The sequence below is a fragment of the Rhinopithecus bieti genome, unplaced genomic scaffold (genome assembly GCF_001698545.2).
Source record: "Rhinopithecus bieti isolate Rb0 unplaced genomic scaffold, ASM169854v2 scaffold_641, whole genome shotgun sequence".
Lineage (NCBI taxonomy): Eukaryota > Metazoa > Chordata > Mammalia > Primates > Cercopithecidae > Rhinopithecus > Rhinopithecus bieti.
The window spans coordinates 783,540-807,401 of NW_016803417.1; the positions used below are offsets into that span (position 1 = coordinate 783,540).

At 37.0% G+C, this 23,862-nt stretch overlaps 1 protein-coding gene across 1 annotated transcript in view; it reads left to right on the forward strand.

Moving 5' to 3' along the window:
• The window catches only part of RALGAPA2 (Ral GTPase activating protein catalytic subunit alpha 2), a 318,996-nt gene that overhangs the window by 111,713 nt on the left and 183,421 nt on the right, over positions 1-23,862 (forward strand). Inside the window, 5 exon segments of the mRNA XM_017882965.1 lie at positions 4,674-4,811; positions 6,610-6,707; positions 11,000-11,090; positions 12,742-12,918; positions 22,874-23,067. Of these exon segments, the coding sequence (XP_017738454.1) occupies positions 4,674-4,811; positions 6,610-6,707; positions 11,000-11,090; positions 12,742-12,918; positions 22,874-23,067 (698 nt within the window).

Consider the following 23,862-nt stretch of genomic DNA (forward strand, 5'->3'; position numbering starts at 1 on the left):
ATACCTCAGGCTGGAGTGCAGTGGTGCGATGTTGGCCCACTGCAACCTCCACCTCCTGGGTCCTGGTTCAAGCATTTCTCCTGCTTCAGCCTCCCAAGTAGCTGGGATTATGGGCACGCCATGCACAGCTAACTTTTTGTATTTTTAATAGAGATAGGGTTTCACCATGTTGACCAGGCTGGTCTTGAACTCCTAACCTCATGATCTGCCCGCCTCGGCCTCCCAAAATGCTGGGATTACAGACGTGAGCCACCACGTTCTGTCTGTTCTACAATTTTAACTGCTTTTTAGGTTGAAACGTTTATCAATCTGTAGCACTTAACAGGCCATACAGATGGTAGATGTTATTTTTCTTCTAGGAATATTGTAATAGTTGTAATGAGAGTACTGTAATGAGAGTAATGTAATCAACAATCTCCCCTTATTCTAATAAAACATATTGGAATGGTATGGCGAACCTTGCCTCGCTCCTTCTGCATCTGGTTTGTGTGCTTCTAGGAAGTGCTTTGTTATCAGGACCTGGTCTGATTTACCCATGGGAAGTTTGATCTTGTGGGAAACCTCAAGATGCTGAGTTGATATGCATTTCCTGTGCTTTTTATAGGATCAGATTGGTATCATTCATGGTGTTTTCAAAATTAGGAAATTATATTTATTTTGCTTATGCAACCTTGTACAAGGGATAAATGGAACTCAGAATTTTGGTTCTTGAAGAATGAGCCTCACTGCACTTACTAAATGCAAGACTGATTAATGAAGCCTTAAAAAGTGAGTGAAATTGCTATGAAAACATAGTCAGAGATCTGGAAAAAAATAGAAGTTACTGAAGAGCTTACACACTTAATTTAATTTGATCACACTGCCTTTCTCAGTGAAAAAAAACTGAAATTTAGTAATCCTTATTTGATCGTTTTCAGGTGATTTGAATGGAGCTTTAGAAAGTGATAGTTTAGGCTGGGCGCAGTGGCTCACGCCTGTAATCCCAACACTTTGGGAGGCCCAGGCAGGCGGATCATGAGGTCAGGAGATTGAGACCATCTTGGCTAACATGGTGAAACCCCATCTCTACTAAAAATACAAAAAATTAGCCGGGCATGTGCCTGTAGTCCCAGCTACTCGGGAGGCTGAGGCAGGAGAATGCCATGAACTCAGGAGACGGAGCTTGCAGTGAGCCGAGATCACGCCACTGCACTCCAGCCTGGGCGACAGAGCGAGACTCCATCTCAAAAAAGAAAAGAAATAGTTTAGTAATGGTATTGTGTAACTTACACTGTCAAGAGATGAGAAAGTTAGTGCTTTTAAAATCTGGGCAGTTGGGACTAGCTAGGCTTTAGAGAGAGTACCTTATTTGGTGAATCTAAGAACTTAGCTCTTTGAAGTGATTTAAACAAATTGTGTGACATTCAAAAATAGATCTAGGATTTATTATGTAATTTTAATGTAACTGATATAATTCTTTCTCTATTTTAAGTATCAGATAATCCTGTCTTTTGGTATTTGCATATCACTGTTAAAATGATTTTCATTCGTTATGAAAGAGCAACTGCTAACAGCTGACCCCATAGAATGAGAGCAGCTTTAACATAAATTGCTCTTTCTTAAATAAAATGCCAGCAGAGGGAGCCCAAGAACTATTTAAAAAGGAAAAATCGTATAAAGAAAATGTTTCTGTCATTCATGTGTTCATTTATACAAAACATGTATTTAATATAAAGTATGAGAAAATCCCAATAAATATACCATTACAAATCAGGAAATTGGGTTTAAATTGTGAGATAAGGAGAATTGAAAATTCTCTTTTTACACCGTCTCAATTGATAGTCAACTACAGGAGTAGCTCAGGGCACCTACAACACAACAGCACACTTAAGCATCATGGCTCTCCCCTTCCTTCCCACTCAATCAGGAGTGCTCCCGCCCTGCCACTGACTGCTATTCCTAAAGGCTTGGACTTTCTCCATCTGATAAGTCCCTCCTGACAGTTTTATAAAAACAAAGCCTTAAAAGCTGCACTAGGCCAGCCTGTTGGGAAGGCAGACCAGCTGGTGGTGGCAGGCTCTTCGTCCGTCTGCTGTGTTGAGGACCAGTGGGGACACTCTAATTTGGAAGCAATGGTGCTGTGGCTATATTTCATCCCACCAGATGGCAATGTTCTTTATCTTTAAGCAGATGCTGCCAGTGTTGGCTCAGCCCTTATTTGCTCCTGCTCATAGCCCAGAAACCAACATCTATCCATTTTTGGCATCAGGCTTCAGAGACTAACTCTTCCCACTATCCATAAAAAATGGCATTTGCCAATTATATTTTAGAAAGTTAGGAAGCTCTTGGGCTCCCCCTACTGATACTGGATTAACCAGTAGATTCATTAACAAATATAAACTCTTCCCAGAAGACTTCAACATCTTGCATAATTAGAATAAACAATTAGAGAAGACAGCCGGAAGGGCTGCCCCTATGGTGTTATTTGGCTTCTGTTGCTGAAGGCTGAAGGGACTAGAAATAGATCTATGAGAAGGACATAGTCTATACTTTGGCATGTGTAGGTAGATTAAAAATTTGCACATACGCTTTGTGTTTCTCTATAGAAAAATGAACAGTACTTGGCTGTTCAAAAGAAGAGGAAGGCAAAGACAACCTGGGAAACATGAGGCTTTAACGTATCTGTCTTTTCTTGCTACGTTGGCCTATCTTTGCTTGTACTCCAGACACAGTTTCCCACCAGCATCTCAAGTTAGACTATGGGCTGGGCACCATGGCCTATGCCTGTAATCCCAGCACTTTGGAAGGCTGAGGTGGGTAGACTGCTTGAGACCAGCCTAGGCAACATGGCAAAACCCCGTCTCTGAAAAGACAAAAATTTTTTGGGTATAGTGGCATGCACCTGAACTCCCAGGTATTCAGGAGGGTGAGGTGTGAGGATCAGTTGAGCCAGGGGAGGTCCAGTGTGCAGTGAGCTGTGATCACACCACTGCACTCCAGCCTGGCAACAGAGCAAGGCACTGTCTTAAAAAAAAAGTAAATTGATAAATTTTTGTAAGTGAAGGATCACACAAATTTCATAGTTTTGAGGTCTTGTAACCATGTCAGCATACTATAAAATGCATTTTCACTTGGATAGAAACAATAAAGCAGAAACCCTTTGTTGAAATTGTCTGTATTAAATTTAGAATCTTCCTACATACTTCTTGCGTAAGGTGAGCCATCAGTTTGCCTTATGACTTAGATTAAAGGATTATACAGAGGGTGGCCAATTGGCAGTGAGTTTCCATTTCAGGTGACAAACCAGGTGACCCAGCCAGTTAAGATAATACAGGATGAGTTTTGATCATCCTCTTCTTAGTAGTAGTAATGAGCAGATGAAAAATTTTGGAAAATACTTTATTCTAGTTATGTGGATGTAAAGTTTTATGACTACATCAGTGAGTGTGGAATCTAGTGAGAAACAGAGCTATGGGGCTTACATGCAGGGCCAGGGAGCAAGTCCTGTAGGGGATATTCCCAGGGCAGCACGGCAAGGAGGGATGAGGGAGCAGTTGTGACTTTATTATAGGGGAGTGAACAGCAGGAAGAAGAGAGTAGTAGCAGGTGCCAACTGGGTTAGTACTACTGGAGACTAAAGTGAGCTAGAGTACTTTGCAGGTGGATCAGTATGTCCTATGAGATCAAGGAAAGCCCATATTCACCCTGACTAGCATGTTTGACAACTCTCTAACAAGAGAGGGCTTTGTTGGGTTTTAAGAGGAGTGGCACAGCCAGATCTTTATTTTAGAGGGACCATGGAGAGGATAAATATGAAGGTGGTAAGAAGAGGGGGACAGTCATTAGTGATTAGTTAGCAGGCTGTTACAACAACCTATGTAAAAGGTGGTGCAACCCTGAAGCTGTGACTCTAGACAGAGAGGATGGGGTGATAATTCCAGTGCCTTGGGTGGTCTTTAGAGATTAAAGTGTACTGTGCAGTTTAGAAATGAGCTGGGGGGAACTCATTCTCTAGGGGAAACTCATTCTCTAGGGGAATATAGCTTGTAATAATACTGAGATTATCCTGTGGTCCCTACCCAGCTATGGTTTTCTATTTTATGTCTCTTATATATTGTTTTTCTACAAATACCTGTGGATCATTCTGTACTTTAGAGAATAATTCAACATTGCATTTGATGAAATAAGCCATTATATCACTATAGCATTTTATTTTGGACAGTTGGGCACTTACCTATTAAAAAGGAATAATGCAGTAGAAATTCCCACGTTTCCTTTCATCTTCCTTTAGGGTGTGTGTGTGTATGTGTGTATGTGTGTGTGGTTTTTTGTTCTTCTCAAATGTACATTATTCATTCTGTGCATCTCCTAGATCTCTCTTTCCTTGGCATGCCTGGCCCTGAAATTCCAAATCACTTTTACAGTTCTTAACTTATTATTGTGGCTTTTTTCCTTTACTTTGATTGAAAAATAGAAGACTTTATAGAACTTAAGTGGAAAATGTATTCTTGGAGTAGAATATTAGGGGTTAGTAAGTGTAGGAAACTTGATGGTATAAATGCAGATTATCTGACTATAAATTATTTGTGAAAAGCATTTGAAACTTTATTTTTTAAATCGGTTGTTTTAAGTGGTGAATGTGTTTTTTAAAATCTTGAACTGTAACCTTGCATGTTTTGTGTTAATGCTCACAGAAGTGGAGGAGTGTCAACAGTCAGAAAATGCATCTGCAGCCGGATCTGTCTATCTCACGGTGGGACAGCAGCAGCAGGTCCTTCGGAGCAGTAGCACCTCCGACATCCCTGAGCCGCTGTGCTCAGATTCTTCTCAGGGTACGTGGTGTATTCAGTAATTAATACAGAACTATAAATTCTGGCAGAGGAATAAAAGCTGCATATAGTATTGCTTTGTACGTGTATTCTAAATATATTTATTTCAAGGGAATTACCTTTTTAATTTGGAAGGATGTGATTTATGTCAATGAAATATTTGCACTATTTAAACATGTTTATCTAAATTATTCGTATGTGTCTGTGTGTAGATGTATACCCACTTTTTTTAAGGTTGGCATGTTTGAGGACTAGACAGGAGTCCAAGTGGCTGGAGTAGAAGGAAGACAGAGACTGTTACAACATGAAGTCAAGTTAGGGCATCAAATTAGGTATTATAGAAGGCAGGGAGGCAGGATGGGGGCAGGGACGTAGGGAAAGGGCTGTGAGAAGAGCTGTTAAAGTTGAAAATGAGAATGGAAAGCTGACCAGACTTGCGAAAAAGTTTATTAGCAGCTTACCGACTCTGCTGAGGTTGAAAATAATAACTTTTAATAGCATTAATCTACACAGTTTCACCAACAACTTGCAGCAGCAACAGGGTGTGGAAAGCAAGGAGACAGATGGTTTGACCTGTAAACAGTGGATAATAGATTTGTCAGTGAAAGAGTGTGCTTAAAGTGTGTCTAGTGGACATAGTTACTCTGTTTTGGTGTCATGAATTAATTAAGAAATCAACCCTACGCATCAACAAGTTATCTCATATCTTTTAATGTCAAGGTCATGCTAGTCTCATCAGATGAGTAGAGAATTATTCTCTCTTAGAAATCCTCTGGAAATAAGAAAATACAGAAAAAGCTTCAGAAAATGTATTATCTGAAAGATTTTTGAAAGGTTTTGTATAAGACTGTTATTTTTTTTTCATACATATTTGGTAGAAACTACCAGTTGCCTGGATTTTTCTTGTAGGAATGTTTTAAATTATCATTTAAATTTTAAGAAAATTTCAATTATGGAGGAGGAATAAGTTCAAGAGGTCTGTTGTACAATATGGTGACTATAATTTGTAACAGTGTATTGTATTCTTGAAAATTGCTGAGTAGTTTTAGTGTTCTCACCACAAAAAAATATGTGATACATGTTAATTAGCTTAATTTAGCCATTGCACAGTGTATACACACATTTCAAAACAACATGTTATACACATTACATTAATACAACTTTTATATGTCAAGTTAAATTTTAAAAGTTAAAATAGTTACAGGACGATTTAGATTTTCCTTTTCTTGTTTTGACTTTGATAAATTATGTTTTTCTAGAAACTTATTCATTTTTTTTTCAAATTTATTGGTCCCAGATTATTCATAAAATCCTCTTATGATCAGCTTTAGTGTTTTCAGGCTTTGTGGTGATATCCCCTTTTTTATTACTGAAACTGGTTATTTGTGCTCTCGTCAATCTTTATTCTCAAGCTTACTGCTTGAGACACCTTACTGCTCTCTTCTTCCTGTTGGTTCACCTGGCCAACACAGGCCCCTTTCCCTGAGATACCTTCCCCAAGACCCCAGGAAGGGTTTCGTTGCCCTTCCCTGTGCAAACATAAATGCACTAAGTGAACCTGTTGGCCACAGTGAACAGTAATCAATCCACTCTCTTCATAGCTCTCTGTGGGCCAGAGACCAGGTCTAAAGTGTGGGCTTGACCCATAGGCTGCTGTTTTGCCAGGTCCATAACTCCTGTTTTTACATATCTTAGAATGTTTAAATTTAATAGTTACCTATATATAAAATCATTTTCCAGTTTTATTATCTGAAACATTCCTTCTACCTATTTCCGCTACCCCCTGCCCCACCATTTCTAGGTCAAAAGGCAGAAAACACACAGAATTTGAGTTCTTCAGAGCCTCAGCCTATTCAAGAGAATAAAGGACATGTGAAGAGAGAACATGAAGGAATAACGGTAAGATATTTTCAAACCATTTCAGTTTGTCATTAAAGATAAACATTAATTAGTGCTCAGTAAGTAAATTTATTGGTGGCAGTGATAATTAAAATATTTTTTCTGTTTAGACAGTTTATAGGCCCAAATGATGTTGAGATCTTTTAAGATTTTGCTTGCTTTCTATGTAAAATTACAGTCACATTACAAAAATAGGAAAAAAATTAACGTGAAAATGGAGTTCAACACCTGGTCTGTGTATGGCACTATATATTTTTAAGCCTTTGCCTGCTAAACCTGCGTTTCAGATTCCCCATTCCTGATATCAGTTTAGGTAGCCTCCACCTGACATGAGTTACTAGAATCAGTGAGTATTCACAAAGATGTTAGGTTTCTTTAAAAAAATAAAATAAAATAAAATGGCATTTAGATGAATATGTATCAAGTATAAAGAAGAAAATTAAAACATAAGCCCATAACTCATTCATGTAGCTAACCCCTATTCATTTTTTTTTAATGTAGCATATATTCTTTGAAAACTCAAACATCACAGAAAGATACACAATAAAAAAGGGAGGGCCTCTCCTTGCTGCCCTCCCACTGGACAATAACCCATGTTAAGTTTCTTTTTTCTTTATTTTTAAAAAGGGCATGTACCAGTTTACATCTGTATATTCTGTTTTCAACAATGAAAGAAATACCCAGAAACCCATCATCAGCTTCAGATCATTTTGGCTTCTACGCTCCTTTCTTGTTCCTTCTCTCTGCTGTCTCCCCTCAGACAGCGGCCTTATCTTGGCTTTGTGTTCATCATCCCCTTGCCTTGCTCTATAGTTTTGCTGTATAAGTATGTATCTCTAAACAGGATATTCTTTAGTTTTCCTTACTTTTGATTTTTTTAATAAAGTATTGTTGCTTTGTTTACTCAGTTACATATTTTTAAGATTTATTCACGTTGTGCCATGTAGCAATAGTTCATCAAGTTTTCTGTGATGTGGTATTCCACTATAAGTAGACCACAATTTATTTTTTCATTCTCTTGTTGGTTGACATTTAGATTGTTTCCAGCTTTTTGTTTTTGTGAAAACTGTAGCCACGTACATTCTTGTATGTGTTTCGGTATCTGCATGTTTAATGTTTTCTCTATGATGACTATCTAGGAACAGAATTCATGAATTATAGAATAAAAGAATGTTCTTCTTTACAAGATAACCCCTGTTCTCTAAAGTGATTGCATCACTTATATTTTTGCCAGCATTGTGTAGAGCTCCCATTGATCTGCATTCTTGCCAACACGTTCTATTATCAGATGTTTTCATTTTTATTGGTCAACTGGGTGAAAATAAGATGTCTTATTTTGTATTTCTTAGACTACTAATAAGGTTAAAAATCTTCCTATGTGTTTATTGGCCATTTTTGTTTCGTCTGTGAAATGCCTGCTGATGTCTTCGGTTGTTTTTCTATTGTTTTTTTCTCTTTATTTATATTTACTAGTTCTTTGTACAGTCTGAGTACTGATCCTATTTTGTTTATGTTGTAGCAAATATCTTCTTCCAATATATGGTTTATATTTTTACTTTCTCTATGGTATCTTTTGATGAACAGAAGTTCTTCATTTTGATATTCTCTATTATCATTTTTATTGTTGGGGTCTTACGGAATTTTTTAAAAGTCTCAACTAGACAGGAATAAAAATATTACCTTATATTTATAAATGTGTCAGGTTTGCTCTACAAATTTAAGTCTTTTATCCGTTTGGAATTGATTCCTGTTTATGGAGGGAGGTAGGGATCCAATTTCATTTTTTTTCTGCATAGGTAACTACTTGTGTCAGGTCCTATTTATTGAATTCATTTTTCTTTATTGATCTGAAATGCCACCTCTCTTTCATATGTGCTATTTCCGAGATATGTAAGGCCTCCTTTTGGTGTTTATCTTGATTCTTGGTTACTTTGTCTTTCAGACAGCACAACATCTCAGTTAATGTAGTTTTCCCACCTCTTTCTCCCTTTTCCTTCTAACGGAAGTTATTTTTCTATGATCTTTTGTCTTTCATTGTTGCTGAGAAGTCTTCTGTCCATCCAGTCCTGTCTAGTTATTGTTCCTTGCTGTTTTTGTTTATTTGTTTGTCCTTTTCCTTCCATTTCACTATAGTATATTTAGGTGCAGGAATCTTTTGGGTTCATCTGTTTGTTCTTTTTGGTATATGCTGTGTGCCATGCATCTGCAAGTGCTCATCTTCTGTCATTTCTGGAAAATTCTTGGTGACATTTCTGCATATATTGTCTCATTTCTTCCTCATTGGTTCAGTGGTATCTCCACCTGTTACATGGGACACTGGGGTTAAAAAAAAAAAAAGAAATGCAAATATTGCCTCTTTTATATTCTCTCTTTGCTTTCCTTCTGGAATTCTGGGTGGAAATATATTAGACTTTCCCATTCTATCTTCCTCGTCTCTTAAATGATTTTTATATTTTCCATTCTCATTGGCTCAGTGTTTTCTGGATAATTTTATCAACTCTGTCTTTCATCAGTTCAGTAACTGTATCTTTACTCTGTTGTTTAATACTTCCATTGAGCTTTTTAGTTGAGCAGTTATGCCTTTTGTTTCTGACAGTTCACGTTTATACTTTTCAAGCATATCTTGTAATTTCTAATAATCTTTTGTTGCTTACTCGTTTTTGTGATTCCCAACTTTTATTCCTTTAAAATGTTTACAAATTGCAATTCTGAATTTTTTATCTGATTTTCTGAAATCTTTGGGGGATCTAAACCTGATATTTGTTGTTTCTGAGACTCTTATACATGGTGATTTATTTTCTGTAGTGTTTGATGATGTTTTATTATGAGTTCCTAGCTGGCTAATCTTAATCTGCAGAAAATGTGGATTTCTAAATTGATGACATTTCAACAGCATGTTTGCATTTGTTTCTTGCACCACATGGGGAGTGCTACTTTAATCCTGGAGTCTTGGTCCTCTTGCCACTGGCAGTGGTACTATTGGATTTACCCTTGCAGTAGCCACATTTCACTGCCCTGGTTTCTGCTCACTTTTAAGGGTTGAAGGTAGATTTCTTGGAAGTTTCTTTTACTTCCTTGGAGCCCCAAATTGCAACTAAAGTTTTATGTAGGATCTGTTTCTATGGCTAGAGGATATATATAACCTCTAGATATGTATCACTAGATACATATACCCTCTAGATATACCCTCTAGATATACACACTAGATATATCATTCTTCTTTAAGGCTGTATAATAATTTTTTCATATAGTGTTAATCCTCTAAATCTTCTAAATATTTTATTCATAGCCTGCTTCTTTTTTTTAGCTTAATACTTATTTTTTCTTTTAATTTTTTTTCCAGTTTTGCCATGGTCAACATTTGTGGGGCATTCCTTTTTTTAACTCTACATCTTGTTCCCCGCTTAAACCTAAGGTTCAAGGCCCACAGGCAGCTGTGTCTTTTTAGAAGGTCTGCATTTCTTCTTATTTTTGTCCGTCTTCACCAGGCTGCCCTGCATGGCCTGGTATAACCAGCATCTCTTCCTGTACATAGAACTTGCTGATTACCACCCAGTACTTCCTGCCTTGAATCCCCTTCTGTCTTCCCTCTACCACTTCATGTCCATTGCCATCTTGAACAGCTCTCCTATAAAACTGAGCCAATTAAGGCAACAGTTTATTCTGTATACCTTTCAGAGACCATTTATTTGCTTATTTTGCTTATATACATTATAATTATTTTGTGTAATTTGTGTATATTTTGTCTCTCCAAGAAAATTATAAGTTTTTAGAGGATACAGATTGCCTCCTGATTTTTTTTAATCCTGTGAGTTTAATACAAGGTTAAGCAATGCTCAGGAGAGTTTGTGGCACACTTAACTAGGAAGACACTGAATGAACCTTTAGAGCTCTGGATGGAGTTTGCGCCTTCCCTGCCAGCACACTTACCATTTGTGTGCATAACTTATGCCTTCCTAGAGCATTCTGTTCACTATATATGTGTGCTTGACCAGAAGAACAAATAGAACTTTAAAAGAAATTTCTTCCATATAATTTGGCATTCCTTCTTAGATCAGTTTAATTGGATGTAAGTTGACAAAGTAGAGGATATAAATAAAAGTTTCAGATCTTGAGTAATATAAAGTTAAATATAGTAATTTGTGAAAACATATCCTTCAAATGGAAAACATCAATTTATTTAGCTATTATTATTGTTCGTTTCTTTTCTTTAGAAATTTGGGCTAGAAACTTAAGTGTTATAAAAATGAAAACTTTCCTGTAGTAAATGCAATATTTCTTTTTGTCTGAAGATCTTAGTTCGAAGAAGCAGCAGCCCTGCTGAATTGGATTTGAAAGATGATTTGCAGCAGACACAAGGAAAATGTAGGGAGAGACAGAAGAGTAAGTTCCAGGAAATGTCTGTTCCTCTGACTACAGAGTTGATATGTTCTATTTTCTTTTACATATTATTATTATTATTATTATTATTATTATTATTATTATTGACACAGTCTCACTCTTTCACCCAGGCTGGAGTGCTCTGGCACAATCATGGCTCACTGCAGCCTTAACCTCCCCGGGCTCAGGTGATCCTCCCACCCAAGCCTCCTAAGTAGCTGGGACTACAGGCACATGCCAATGCACTCGGCTAATTTTTCTGTTTTTTTTTTTTTATAGAGATGAGGTTTCACCATGTTGCCCAGGCTGGTTTCAAACGACTGGGCTCAAGCCATCTTCCCACTTTTTACCTTCTAACTTGAGTAATAGCTTGTCAATTTGAGAGAGATGGTTGGGAAATGGAACCTTCTTATTCCTGGAATCCCAGGATTGACAAAAGGTTCATCCATACGTACAATAAAACAGTTCTATTCACCTGTATCTTGAGAGGCCTGTCTTTCTACCCCTGGGCCTTTCTCCAGGAGAGTAGTACATCAGAGGCTGATGGCACGAGTGAGCAGATAGACCAGAGAGAAAAATTATCTTCCCCAGAAAGTTCCCAGAGGCTAGAAGCAAAAAGCATCAGAAGTACATTGAAGTTAATGGGATAAATACTTTGAAATGAAATGAGGTTGGAATCCTGAGACGTATTATCATATACTGTAAAACACAGCCTTAGTACTCCGCTTTCCTGAAGTCAAGTGCCAAAGTAGCATAGTAAACAATGTCTCAAGTTCGGAACAGTTCTTGATGGGTGCAGAGGAGTTCCACCTTCACTCTGTTGGCTTAGAGCCCTTTGGGAGATGAAGTTTGGTACCTACCATTGGTCACCTGGTTACTGAGACAACTTTCAGTTCTTTGTGGGTAAATAGAGGACAGCAGATTAGAAACAGCAAGGATAAGGGACTGTTAGGAGCAGATACAGAGAGCAGCCATAAGGGTGAGCAGACAGAGATGTAGATGCATAAAGTTGTTATGAAGTAGACAGGAGACTTTGAGAAGCAGAACTGTCTAGGTTCATTTTATGTCAGACTAAATAGTTCCATACGTCTTCATAGCCCAGCCTTATTATATTATGACAAATTAGAACTTATTACTGTTTAAAGGGGAGAATTTCTGTTCTAGAAAAATCTGTTGTATTGGGACACTATATCCCCAAATAACCCTGAATGAGTCACCCTAGGTCTACATCTACCCATCAGGCTTGGAGCATACAGCATCTTTAGACTCTTCTACCCAGTAGAGTAAGCTTGCATTTGTGGTGGATCAGTTATTATCTTCTTCCTCCACCCACCCTCATTTTGTAAGTCCCAGCACACTTTAGGACTTGGTGTAGTTTGGGTATAGGGGGCACTGAGTGAAGACACATTGAAGAGTGCCACTTGAATGATACATAGTGGTGTTCATAATGCATATTTATCTCCTGTATTTGGAAGATTAATTTTCTTGACCACATGGGCACTTGATGAGCTCCTCTCAAGTTCTGCAGGTTCTGCCAAAGAACCTGAATGATTCCTGCTGTGTCTGCTGTTTGGTTACTTTCATATGAGTAATTGTGAACATTCTGATTTTCAGCTACTTTTTATCTTAAACTTTGGTTCTTCCGTTGTACCAGGTGAAAGTACCAACAGTGACACAGCTCTGGGCTGTATCAATGCGGCGGAGCTGTCCATGGGCCCATGGCAGACCTGTGAGGAAGACCCAGAGCTGAATACTCCCACAGATGTTGTGGCTGATGCGGATGCTCGTCATTGGTTACAACTGAGTCCCACTGATGCTTCGAATTTAACAGGTAAATTGCATTTTGGAAAAGAGGCACTAGTGCAAACAGCTAGGAGATCAGTTGTGAATCCCTGGAGTCCTGTATACAGAGGGTTCTGAAACAGTTGTAGGAGGAAGTGTACCATGCTCCTGACCACTGTCCACCGTAGGAGGAAGTGATGGTATTCATGTTAAGCCTTTACCATCCCTGACTGAATTGTTCTACTCTAGAAAGAAGAGTGATTTTTCCAACTCATATATGTTATAAATCCAGGATAAGTCAAGGAGTTTAGATAGCTTATTGATTAATTTTTTAAAATTTTTAAATAAAGTATTTGGTACATAAAATGTAAGTTGTAACATACACAGTATGTAAGTTACGGGAAACAGTAATGAAGTGAACACGAGTGAGTCTACTACCCAGCTTAAAAACTAGCATGGCACCCAAGCCAGTGAGGTCTCCTAGAGGTCTTTCTCAAGTCCCTCCCATTCTCCCATTATTCTGGGACCCTAGCTCAAATTTGTTTTTATAATAATTTCCTTGATTTCTTTATAGTTTTACCATGCATGTCAAGCAATATATAATTTAGTTTTGTTTCTAAACTTTAAAAGTAATGACTTCATACTCTGTATTTTTTGCAACTTTTTAAATCTCAGATTGTTTGACTTCAGAGCCAAACTTTCTGGGTTGGCTTCCAGGCACTTCTGAGGAATTGCTGGGTGACCTTGAGCTAGTTATTTAATCTCTGTCCTTCTATTTCTTTGTCTTTAAATTTGGGATAATAACCCCTACTTTATAAAGGTTGTTGGAAGAATAAATGAGTGAGCATCTAAGTCAGGTGCACAAAATAGTGTGTGTGGAGCAGTCTGCAGTTTTAGCTACACACACACACACAGTGTGACACTGGGTAAGTGAACCTCAAAGGCTAAGTTCCCTCACCTGTATGACCAGTCTGATGAGAACGGGGAGACCATGGAGGAGCTGGGTTTGGTTTTGCTTTGTTTTATGGAGTGTTAGGAGAGACTCGTGCTCTGAGGAATCAGTGCGGGAAAGGCTGACCAGAGCCAAGACTTTCCTAGCTGCATGTTCATGTTCACACACAGATACCGTGTATGAAAACGACCACCACAAAGTAACATGTTAAGTAAAGAGTGTTATTAAAATGCCAAAATACATTTTAAAATGATTAACATAAAGGCTAAAATTTTACCTTAAATGGATTTTTTTTCAAACCAAGCAAACTAGTTTTCACTGTGTTGTAAAATTTAACCAACATCTCTGATATTTGTGAAATTCTTGATAGAATATCATTAAAACTTCATAAAAGTAACATATAAAGGTGATATTTAATAAAATTCTTTATAGACTAATAATGACTAATAATACTATTCATTGATATGAGATTTAACATTTACAAAGAATTTTGAGGCGTTCTCTTTGATTCTGTATGGGAAGCAGGCCAAGCTTATCATGTCTGTTTTAGAGATGGGGAAATTGAGACCCAGGGAAATTGTTATCAAGCTGGAGTGTGAGTTCCAGAGATGAAACTGACTCTCAAAGGGTTTTGACTCAACATGCAGTGCTGTGTCTACTCCTTTACACTGTGTTCCTATTAAAATTAAAATTATTGTAAAGCCCTTTGACCTACTTGAGAATCCTTACAGATTATCCAAGAGAAACTCATCATCGTGATACTATAGGAGGCAAAACTGAAGCTTCAGTAGGTTGAATTTACTTAAACATGGACTAGTTTTAATTATTTTTATTGAAAGGGAAGAAAATTAGGTGATTACTTCTTTTGTCTGTTCTTTGGAAAGATTAGTTTTGATCCCATTTCAGGTTATGTATTGGACAGCTCAATTTAATAAACCTCTGTGAGGTAATGTTATATGATGTACTCCATGTTGTGATTAACTCCTCCAAATACTTAGTTCTTCTTTGAAATACTAATATAGAGAATCAGTACATGCAGTTCAATAGTTCACCTTGTCATCTGTGAAAAGGACAAACTGTAATGTGAGAAGGTTTAAGGATTATCACAATTCTGAATTTAACTTTCTGTTCTTAAGAGAATAATTTCTTCATAAATGTTCAAACTAAAACTCATATGAGCCTGATTTTTAGGACATTTTGAGAAACAATTTGAGTATATCTTTGTTTCTTGTTGAATAATCCTACCAGTTATCAAATGCTTAGAATAATAAACTGCCTCCAAAATCTTAAATTCCTTCATTACTGGCAAACTAACAGTTTACTTTTATATTTGCTTTCTCACTGAAATTATGTTTGCTGAAAATAACAGCTAAATTTACTGTGCATTGTCTTAAAGTTTACCTGGGATTTGTTTTAATCATATGTGGTAAGACATACAGACATGGAAGTGATTGTCATGGAGGAAGAATTTTCTACTCACAGATCCTGGAAACAGGTCATGCAGGGAAGTACCAGGAGGCAGAAGGAACAAAATGGGGCAACAGCCTTTAGTGTCATTTCTATGAAAATAGCAAGGCAAGGCAGGGTATGCAGATTTAGGATTGCTAGTATGAATGACTTCAGTGGGCTCTGGAGCATACAGGCTATTTCTAGTTGCCTGGTACCCACCCAGTCCTGGGATGACAGGGCAGAGGATATTGACTTAGTATGTGAGAACATAGTTGGAGGGTCTGAATTTTGAATTGATAGGTTTGAATATGAAAGACCTGCTGCCTGGTGAATAGACTTCTATCTCTAGGAATTAGCTAACCCTGGAAGTGGCAGTCCTTCCCTGATCAGTGAGGCCCTAATGCTGGAGCATTGAGAAAACAGAAAATAAGAAAATATAGTTAACACATACATACATTTAGTTCTGTTGAAATAGTCAGGGGAGGGGGACATTTATGAGTCTACAGCTAAGAATCAGTATTGTCATTTACCTCATCCCTTGTTTAACAGATAAGCTTATTGTCTAAAATACTGATTTGGATGCTATGAGAAATAAAAAGATGAATAGGTCATAAGCCACTATAGTTTTTAAGTGCTTACAAAAAGGACAGAAGACACAACATTTATCCTAATAGTCACAGATAATGTAATAAATTCTATGAAATTTACTTAAAGGTGTAATCATAGAGATAGACAGATGGATGGAACAGAAGGTAAAATATAGAACTGAGTGCACAAATATATGGAATCATGATATATGATATATGTGGCTTGTCAGGGCTGACAAGGAAACAATGTATTGTTCAATAAATTTCTGTGGGACAGGTACTTAGCCATATGGAAAAAAATGAAATAGAATTCCTACCTCATACCATGTCCAAAGTCAGTTTCAGAGGGATAAAATACATAAATGTGAAAAGGAAAATTGAAAAACTTGGAAGAAAACATCTTTTTTAAAAGGGTCTATGATTTTTTTTTTTTAAAAAGCTAACCATAAGAAAAGTGTTAGTAATTCAACCTCAGCAAAATGAAAACTCTATTACCAGATAAACTTTTAAGAATTCTGTGGTTTAGCAGAACCACAAAGGGAAAAACCAGCTTTGTTGCGCTTTCCTTTCCATGTTCTTGTTAGCTCAGTGATAAGTTTTAAGGTAAGGTTTGGTGAGAAATGTTATCCAGCATCTTGGTTTAGTTGGGAGGTTCCAAGGTCTTTCTCTACTGGAATGCAGACTCCAGGAAGGGGAGGCCTGTTATCTGCTGTCTGCACAGCTGATTCTTGCTTCCAGGAATAGTGCAGGACAGGAGAGAAGCATTCAATAAATACTTGAATCAGTGAACAAATACACTTTAAGCTGCAAGCTGTTGTTTTATATAGCTGAAAAGAGCAATTAAATTTTAATTTTTTAGAAATAATATATGACAATTTCAAAATCTCTTTTATTTAGTGTGTTTATCACAGTCTTGCATCCAAACATTACAGAAATCTTTTTACCACTTCTGCTTTTAGTTATAGCTGTGAATATGAATTACATCTCCTGTTACCTGCCACTAAAATTGTTTTTCCAAGAATGCTTTGTCAGCATTCTCTGTCATCACCTATATTTTTGGCATTTTCACCAGACTTTGATGTGTTTAGAAGTCATGAAATATTAGAAAGAAAAATAATAATGATAGCTACTGGGGCATTGGTAGCTCACCTTCTAAAATCTTTGCAGTGAACAGTGGACATCCTTGAAAGGGAGAGGAAGAAGGAGAGGAGAGCCAGGCTGCACTGGTGGGAATGGGATGCCACCTTGCTGCTTCTCCACTTGATCATTGATATCCAGGCCAGGCCTGAAATTTCTGCCGCTAGAATTAAGTTGTTTCACTCAGGCCTTTGAGTTTGTTTTTTACGTTTAGATTTCCAATCAAAAGGAAAATTTGTTTTCAGAGACTGAGACTACGTTTCTTTAACACTGTGCCACGCTTATATAAAATCGCAGCCATATAAAATCACCATTTGGCCATAAATGCTTATTTTGCCAACTACCAAGACTTATTTTGTGGCTGAAATCCTTTCTATATTTGCAGAGTTCTAAACTTTTAGATCTCTTTGTAAAAATTATTTATGTGTTTGGAGAAAGATGATACAATTATGCTTGTAAGAGTTTTCACTTTAATAAAAAAATTTTAAGTTATAGCATTAAGTAGTAATAAAACAAAAAGATAGTAGGCTAGCATACTAGGTTGCTAAGAAAATAAAATAAACTAAATATTGGGTATTTTTAGGGTGAACATGAAATTTTCTGAAGTCTCCCAAATCCCCATTTTTAATTAAGTGCTCCTTCACTGAGGAACCCTCTACATGTAAAATGTCAGCATCTGTTCTGTTATTTATGCTACCAGCAGAATAATTTTGGGCAAAACATTTCAACTCATTAACTTTTTTGTTCATAGTAATACTGAGGAAACTCATACAGGCATCTCAGAAACTCCTAAAGAAGTCAGCATACCTGGATAATTTTATGGAGGATGTTGCCTAGGATTTTATCATCGAAGCATGAGTTTTTCTGAGTGTAAAGCAGTATTTAAGCAGATTTGCTATGTGGGATTCTTTCATAAGTAAGGGCATATTCGTTGGCAGGTTGCAAAGAGGTGCAGGTGATGATGAGGTACCTGTCTACATGTACTTAGAGTGGTTACTCAAGCAAAGCTCCAGTGTGATTGGGATGCTGGGGGCCAATCTCTGTTTTGGATAGCTACATTTTTGGAGTGAAGGTTAGCGATTAAACAAAGCTACAAATTATCTAATCCCCTTACTTTTTTTCTCTCCTCAAGGGATTGAAAATGCCATGGCATACTTTATGAGAAAAATAAATGCCATATTATGCTGCTTGTTGACTTGGGGACTCGTGTTGAATCATAACCATTTATTGGTGCTTCGGCATACCTTCTCAGACTAACAGATTCCTGATATTGTACTTACTTTACAGAATTAGGATGATGAGTCTCTCTTCCGAGGTTTTATAAAAGTCAGAGAACCCAGAAGGCCCATAATTAGGCTTTTTGCACCCTGCCTTTCAGGCACAGTGTGTAGGAATTCCAGTTTGGAATGTATCTGCACATTTTAATGTGTCTCCTGAGTTGAGTATATGATACCCTTGTGGGAACTACAGATATGTTTTCCTCTAAGAAGAAACAGTGCTTCTGTGTTTGGGAAGGCCTTTCCATGACACCATGTGCCATCATTATTACATCTCTTGTTTTCGTGTCTTGGGGTCTTTCCATCACTAATTTAATAAGCATAGCTTATTATAGTGAGCAGCCGTTTTTGGACCTGCCCTGGCTCCTTTTCAGATTCATTTTTTTCTTGCCTGTTGTTGCCCTTGTCATTCCTCTACTTGAATTCCTCAGATTCAGAGATTGTGCTTCGGTTTGATTAGGCCTTAAAAATGCCAACAACATATACACTCAAGATGACACTCAGTGGGGGCTGATAATTGCCTAGAAATCAGCCTGGCTTTATTTGTATGAGGTGAAGAAGAGAACTTTGGGAATAATTATCTTAATAAATTAACATAATGTGTTCTATTCAAAAATTAGGAGAATAACAGAATAACATAGATGTTGATAAAAAGGAACCACTAAAGCTGAGAGCATACATGCATGTACTAGAAAGCAAATAAACAATAGAAGACAACTAAAAATTGTTCTTTAAAAACAATAATAAAATAGACAAACAGGCAAGATTGATCAGGAAAAAAATGTTGGAGGTGAAAAGGGAACAACTACAAAACCAATATAAATTTTAAAAATAACACAGTATGCTATTCAAATAGATCTATAAAATAAAGGATAATTTCTAGCTTTACTAAACCTTCATGTAAAAGAGAAACTATCTTTTTCATCCCATTCAATAGAAAGAGAAAGAAACTCACTTCTGTTATCTACCTTGTGTTACCTTGATAACAAACCAGACAAGGTCAGTATGAAAAAAACATAATTAGAGACCATCTCACTTATAAACATATAAGCAAAAAATTCAAAATAAGGCATTAACAAATGAGATTGATGAATATTGGAAAAATATCATACATCAGGGCTAAGAGAAGTTCATTCCAGGAATGCAAAAGAAAAGCCTATGAGAAAGATATCCAATAGATCCCAATTGAGGAACAGTCTATAAAGCAGTACTCCTTAAAACCATGAAGGTTATCAAAAACAAAGAAAGTTTTAAGAAAACTCACAGATGAAAGGAGGCTATGGAGACATGACAGCTATTTGTTATGTGATATCCTGGATGAGATCCTGGAACAGAAAAAAGAATTACATAAAAACTGAGGAAATCTCAATGAAGTGTAGACTTTATAATAATCTTTTAGTATTGGTTTGTTGTAATAAATATTCCATTTGAATATAAGATGTTAATAGTGGAGAAATTAGATATGGAGTATATGGGAACTCTGTATTATTGTCACAATTTTTTATAAATCCAAAATTGTCTTAAAAAATAAATTTTATTTTAAAAAAACTAATTCAGGGAAAATTACCAAATATAAAGTAAATGCATTAAAGCCAACAAAATTATAAAATAAGTGGCTTTTAAAATAAGTGAGAGAAATGAGTAACAAAGGCATTACAAATTGTAATAATGCATATTATTAGAGACAATAGAGTGAACAAACACAAATAACCCCACTTATTCTCCAAACCCTACCTAAGCCACATTGAAAGGATTTATATTAAATAAGACATAAATCCACAAGGACAAAGATGGCAGGAGAAAGACAGTAGCAACCAACTTCTTGAAGTTGCAGAACAGGTGGCCTGTGGTAAATGAATTGGCAGACCTGAGAATATTAAATCCTGTGTCAGTAGTAGGGAAAGCCAAGAAATAACCTGACTTAAATTAATGCAGGTTCTCTGAAAGGGCTAGAAAATTTCCCATACCGGGTAGCTACAGAAGTAGGAAGTGATGATGGGGCTGAAAACAGAAAGACCGTAAGTCTGTTTAAGAACTAGTTAGAGCTCTGTTGCCACGGGCCACTGCTTTTTCACCCTAGAAGATGGTAAAAGTAAGTTTGGGGGTGTGGGAGTTGTGGCTTGGAGTCATCAACACGTCTGAGTGCAGATATGCTGTCTTAAAAACAGAGGGATTAAAGGAGAGTTTACATACTCTTTGAGCAGGAGAGAGTCTTTAGAATTCCAGAAAAAAAAAGCAAAAAACAAAAAACTCAATATACATATATCTGAGGTTCTTCAGGAACACAGTGAAACTGACCAAAGACCATGCCTGCTTATGGACTCTGCTTCAATTCAGTCCTGAGCGTGTAGAGCTGTCAAATATGTTGGTGGAGAAATGAGTTTAAACTTGAGGAAAGATATCCAGGCCAGAAATGGGCATGTAGAGCTGTGAGTATATGGAGGGCATTGAAATATGTATGGCAGTAAGTCTGTATGAGATTAAGAAGGGCATTCGTATAGATAGAGAAGACAAAAGCTCCAGGGCCCTTCAGTGTCCATAGTCCATGAGATGAAGAAGCAACAGCAAAAGAAGACCAGGTGAGAGTCATACCTGGGGGTCAAATGGTTGAAGCGTTTCAGAAAGCAGACATGATTACCTGAATCAAATGCTACTGAGAACTGGACATCGAGCACTGCATTAAACAACATGGAGGTCTTTGGTGGCCTACTCAAGTACCATGCCAGTGGAGAAAAGGAGAGAACACATGGGGGCTGAGGCTATGACACATGAGAACAGAGACTGAACTTTGTGCAGAGGCTGCAGGTTGGAGATGTGGAAACCAGAATTAAAAAACTGAGCTGCGGGAGATTAGAGGAATGTGCTTGGTCATGGAAGCAAATAGATACAGAATTGTGGAAAACGGGCCTGAGGAAGAAGCGTTAAATGCTGCAAGGAAGTCAAAAGGATGAAGAGTGAGAAAATACAATGTGCAGTTAAAATGCTTGCCTCTGTTGATTATTACATACATACTATGAAATAAAATTTTTTTGTTATAATACATCATTCTTTAAGTGTTGCCTATGTGTCTTTGGCTGCTTTTCCATTTACTCTAAAAATGTAAAGGCTTATGATTTTAGGAAGCTGGAGACTTATTCAAATCAGTCTCCCCTAGCCTTTACTCATCCTAAAGCAACAGGTATCCAAAGAACAAAATTCTATAACTTAATCGATAAAATTAGATATACATGTAAATCATTAAATTCTTCTTTATTTGTTTCAATGCACAAAGTTTCATATTTCATAATTAAATATACATTACAAAGACATTCTATGCCTTGAACTTGTTAGCACACTTCCATCTCACAGCCTTTGCTCTAGCTTTTCTCCCTAACTGGCTCTTCCCCACATAGCTGCACAGCCCATTTGCACATCATCTTCAAGTTCGAGTCACATGTTACTGCATGCTTAAAATCTTTAGTCACTGGAGAACTGCAAACAAAAACCTCAATGAGATAACTGCTCCATGCCTATAAGAATGGTTAAAATTTTAAAAACCAACAGCATCAAGTTCTAGCAAGGATGTAGAGCAAGTGGAACTCTCGTACTTTGCTTGCAGGAGTGCAAACTGTAACAGCACTTTGGACAACAGTTTGACAGTTTCTTTCTTCAGTTTAATGTTTATTAAGCATACACTTATGATTGGACCCAGGAATCTCACTCCTAGATATTTACTGAAGAGAAATGTAAACATATGTTAACACAGAAGCTTGTACACGAATGTTTATGGCAACTGTATTCATAATTGCCAAAAACAGGAACCAATCTAAATATCTACAGGTGAATGGATAAACTATGACACATCTATAAAATAGAATATTAATAGCAATAAGAAGAAACAACTGATACCCACAGCTGTATAGATGAATCTCAAATGCATTTTGCTGAGTGACAGAAACCAGACAGAAAGGCTACAAACTGTAGGATTTTATTCATGTGACATTCTGGAAAAGGCAAAACTATAGGAACAGAAAACAAAGCAGTGGTTGCAAGAGGCTGAGAATAGAGGAAGGAGACCAATTATGAAGAGGCATTTTTTGGAGTGATGAGATCTTCCATATCTCAGTTATGGTGGCAGTTTATGGCAACAGTTACATGAATGTATACATTCCTTAAAACTCCTTAAACCTGAAAGGGAGATTTCTTGTATGCACATCTTACCCCCATGAACCTGACCTAAGAACAACAACCACTGCAAATGTTACTCTGGCGTTGAGGCTTCCCTGGCCACCCATTTCCATGGCACTGTTTCTCACCTATCCTGCTCAAGGTTCTCCCTCTTCCTCTCCCCTGATTTATTAAACCCATCACAGGGTCTCCAGGAACTGTTATGTCATGTCTTAGCTTTTTGCTCTTTTAGTTTGAAGAATGAAAGTCATTTGACCGTTCTTCATTGATCCTGCTTTTCTCTCGTTTTAAATTCTCAACTGTTTCACATTTTTTGCCTTGATTATTTCACTTTGAATACATTAATTTTTGAGAATATGTAATTTGTCTTAAAGAAAAAAGATATGATGAAATCAAGATTGTTTACAAGATTAACAGATATGTTTTTCTGCATAGATAGCAGTGAGTGCCTCGCAGATGACTGTAGTATAATCGCCGGGGGGAGCCTCACTGGTTGGCACCCAGACTCTGCTGCTGTGTTGTGGCGAAGGGTCTTGGGGATCCTTGGAGATGTGAATAACATCCAGTCACCCAAGATCCATGCCAGAGTTTTCTGCTATCTGTATGAACTCTGGTACAAACTAGCAAAGGTAAGTCCTGCTATATTATTTTTTATTCTAATCCAGGAAAATGGTCGTATAATTTAATGTAAAAACTGTGTTGCAGTTAACTACTGAACATATTCTGAAACACAAATGGTACATTTAGACAAAGTACATTTGATTATGGAAGAGTAATCATATATAACATGAATATTTTATAAATGCAAAAGTTATTTCATTTAGTGCAAAAGTAGAATATCGCTATAGGATATTAAATACAGGATGTTAAGTAGTTCTAGTTACTCTCTTTATAAAAGTGATACTGGTTTTATTGTATAAAATTTGAAAATGTAGAAAATACAAAGAAGAAAATTAACATCACTATTCATAGAAATAGCCAATATTAATACATGGTCTTCTTTCTTTTTATGAAAGTAGAATCTTAGAGTACATACAATACTCTTTTTTTTGAGATGGAGTCTTGCTCTGTTGCCTAGGCTGGAGTGCAGTGGCGCCATCTTGACTCACTGCAACCCTCTGCCTCCCAGGTTCAAGCAGTTCCCCTGCCTCAGCCTCCCGAGTAGTATATACAATTTTATTCTGATTTTGTTTGGGTTCTGACATTCACATGTTATTAAATTTTTTTTCAAAAACATGGTTCATGTTTGTTCACTATAACTCATTAAAACGTCACTTATCATTTGGAATTCAGTACCTCCCCAGCCATTAACGTTCAAGGAAAAGCAATGCCTTTGTTTTGTATTTAAATCTAAAACCACATACAGTAAGCCAAACATACAATTCAAAAGGATAATCTCACAACAAAAGAGAAACCTGTAAATA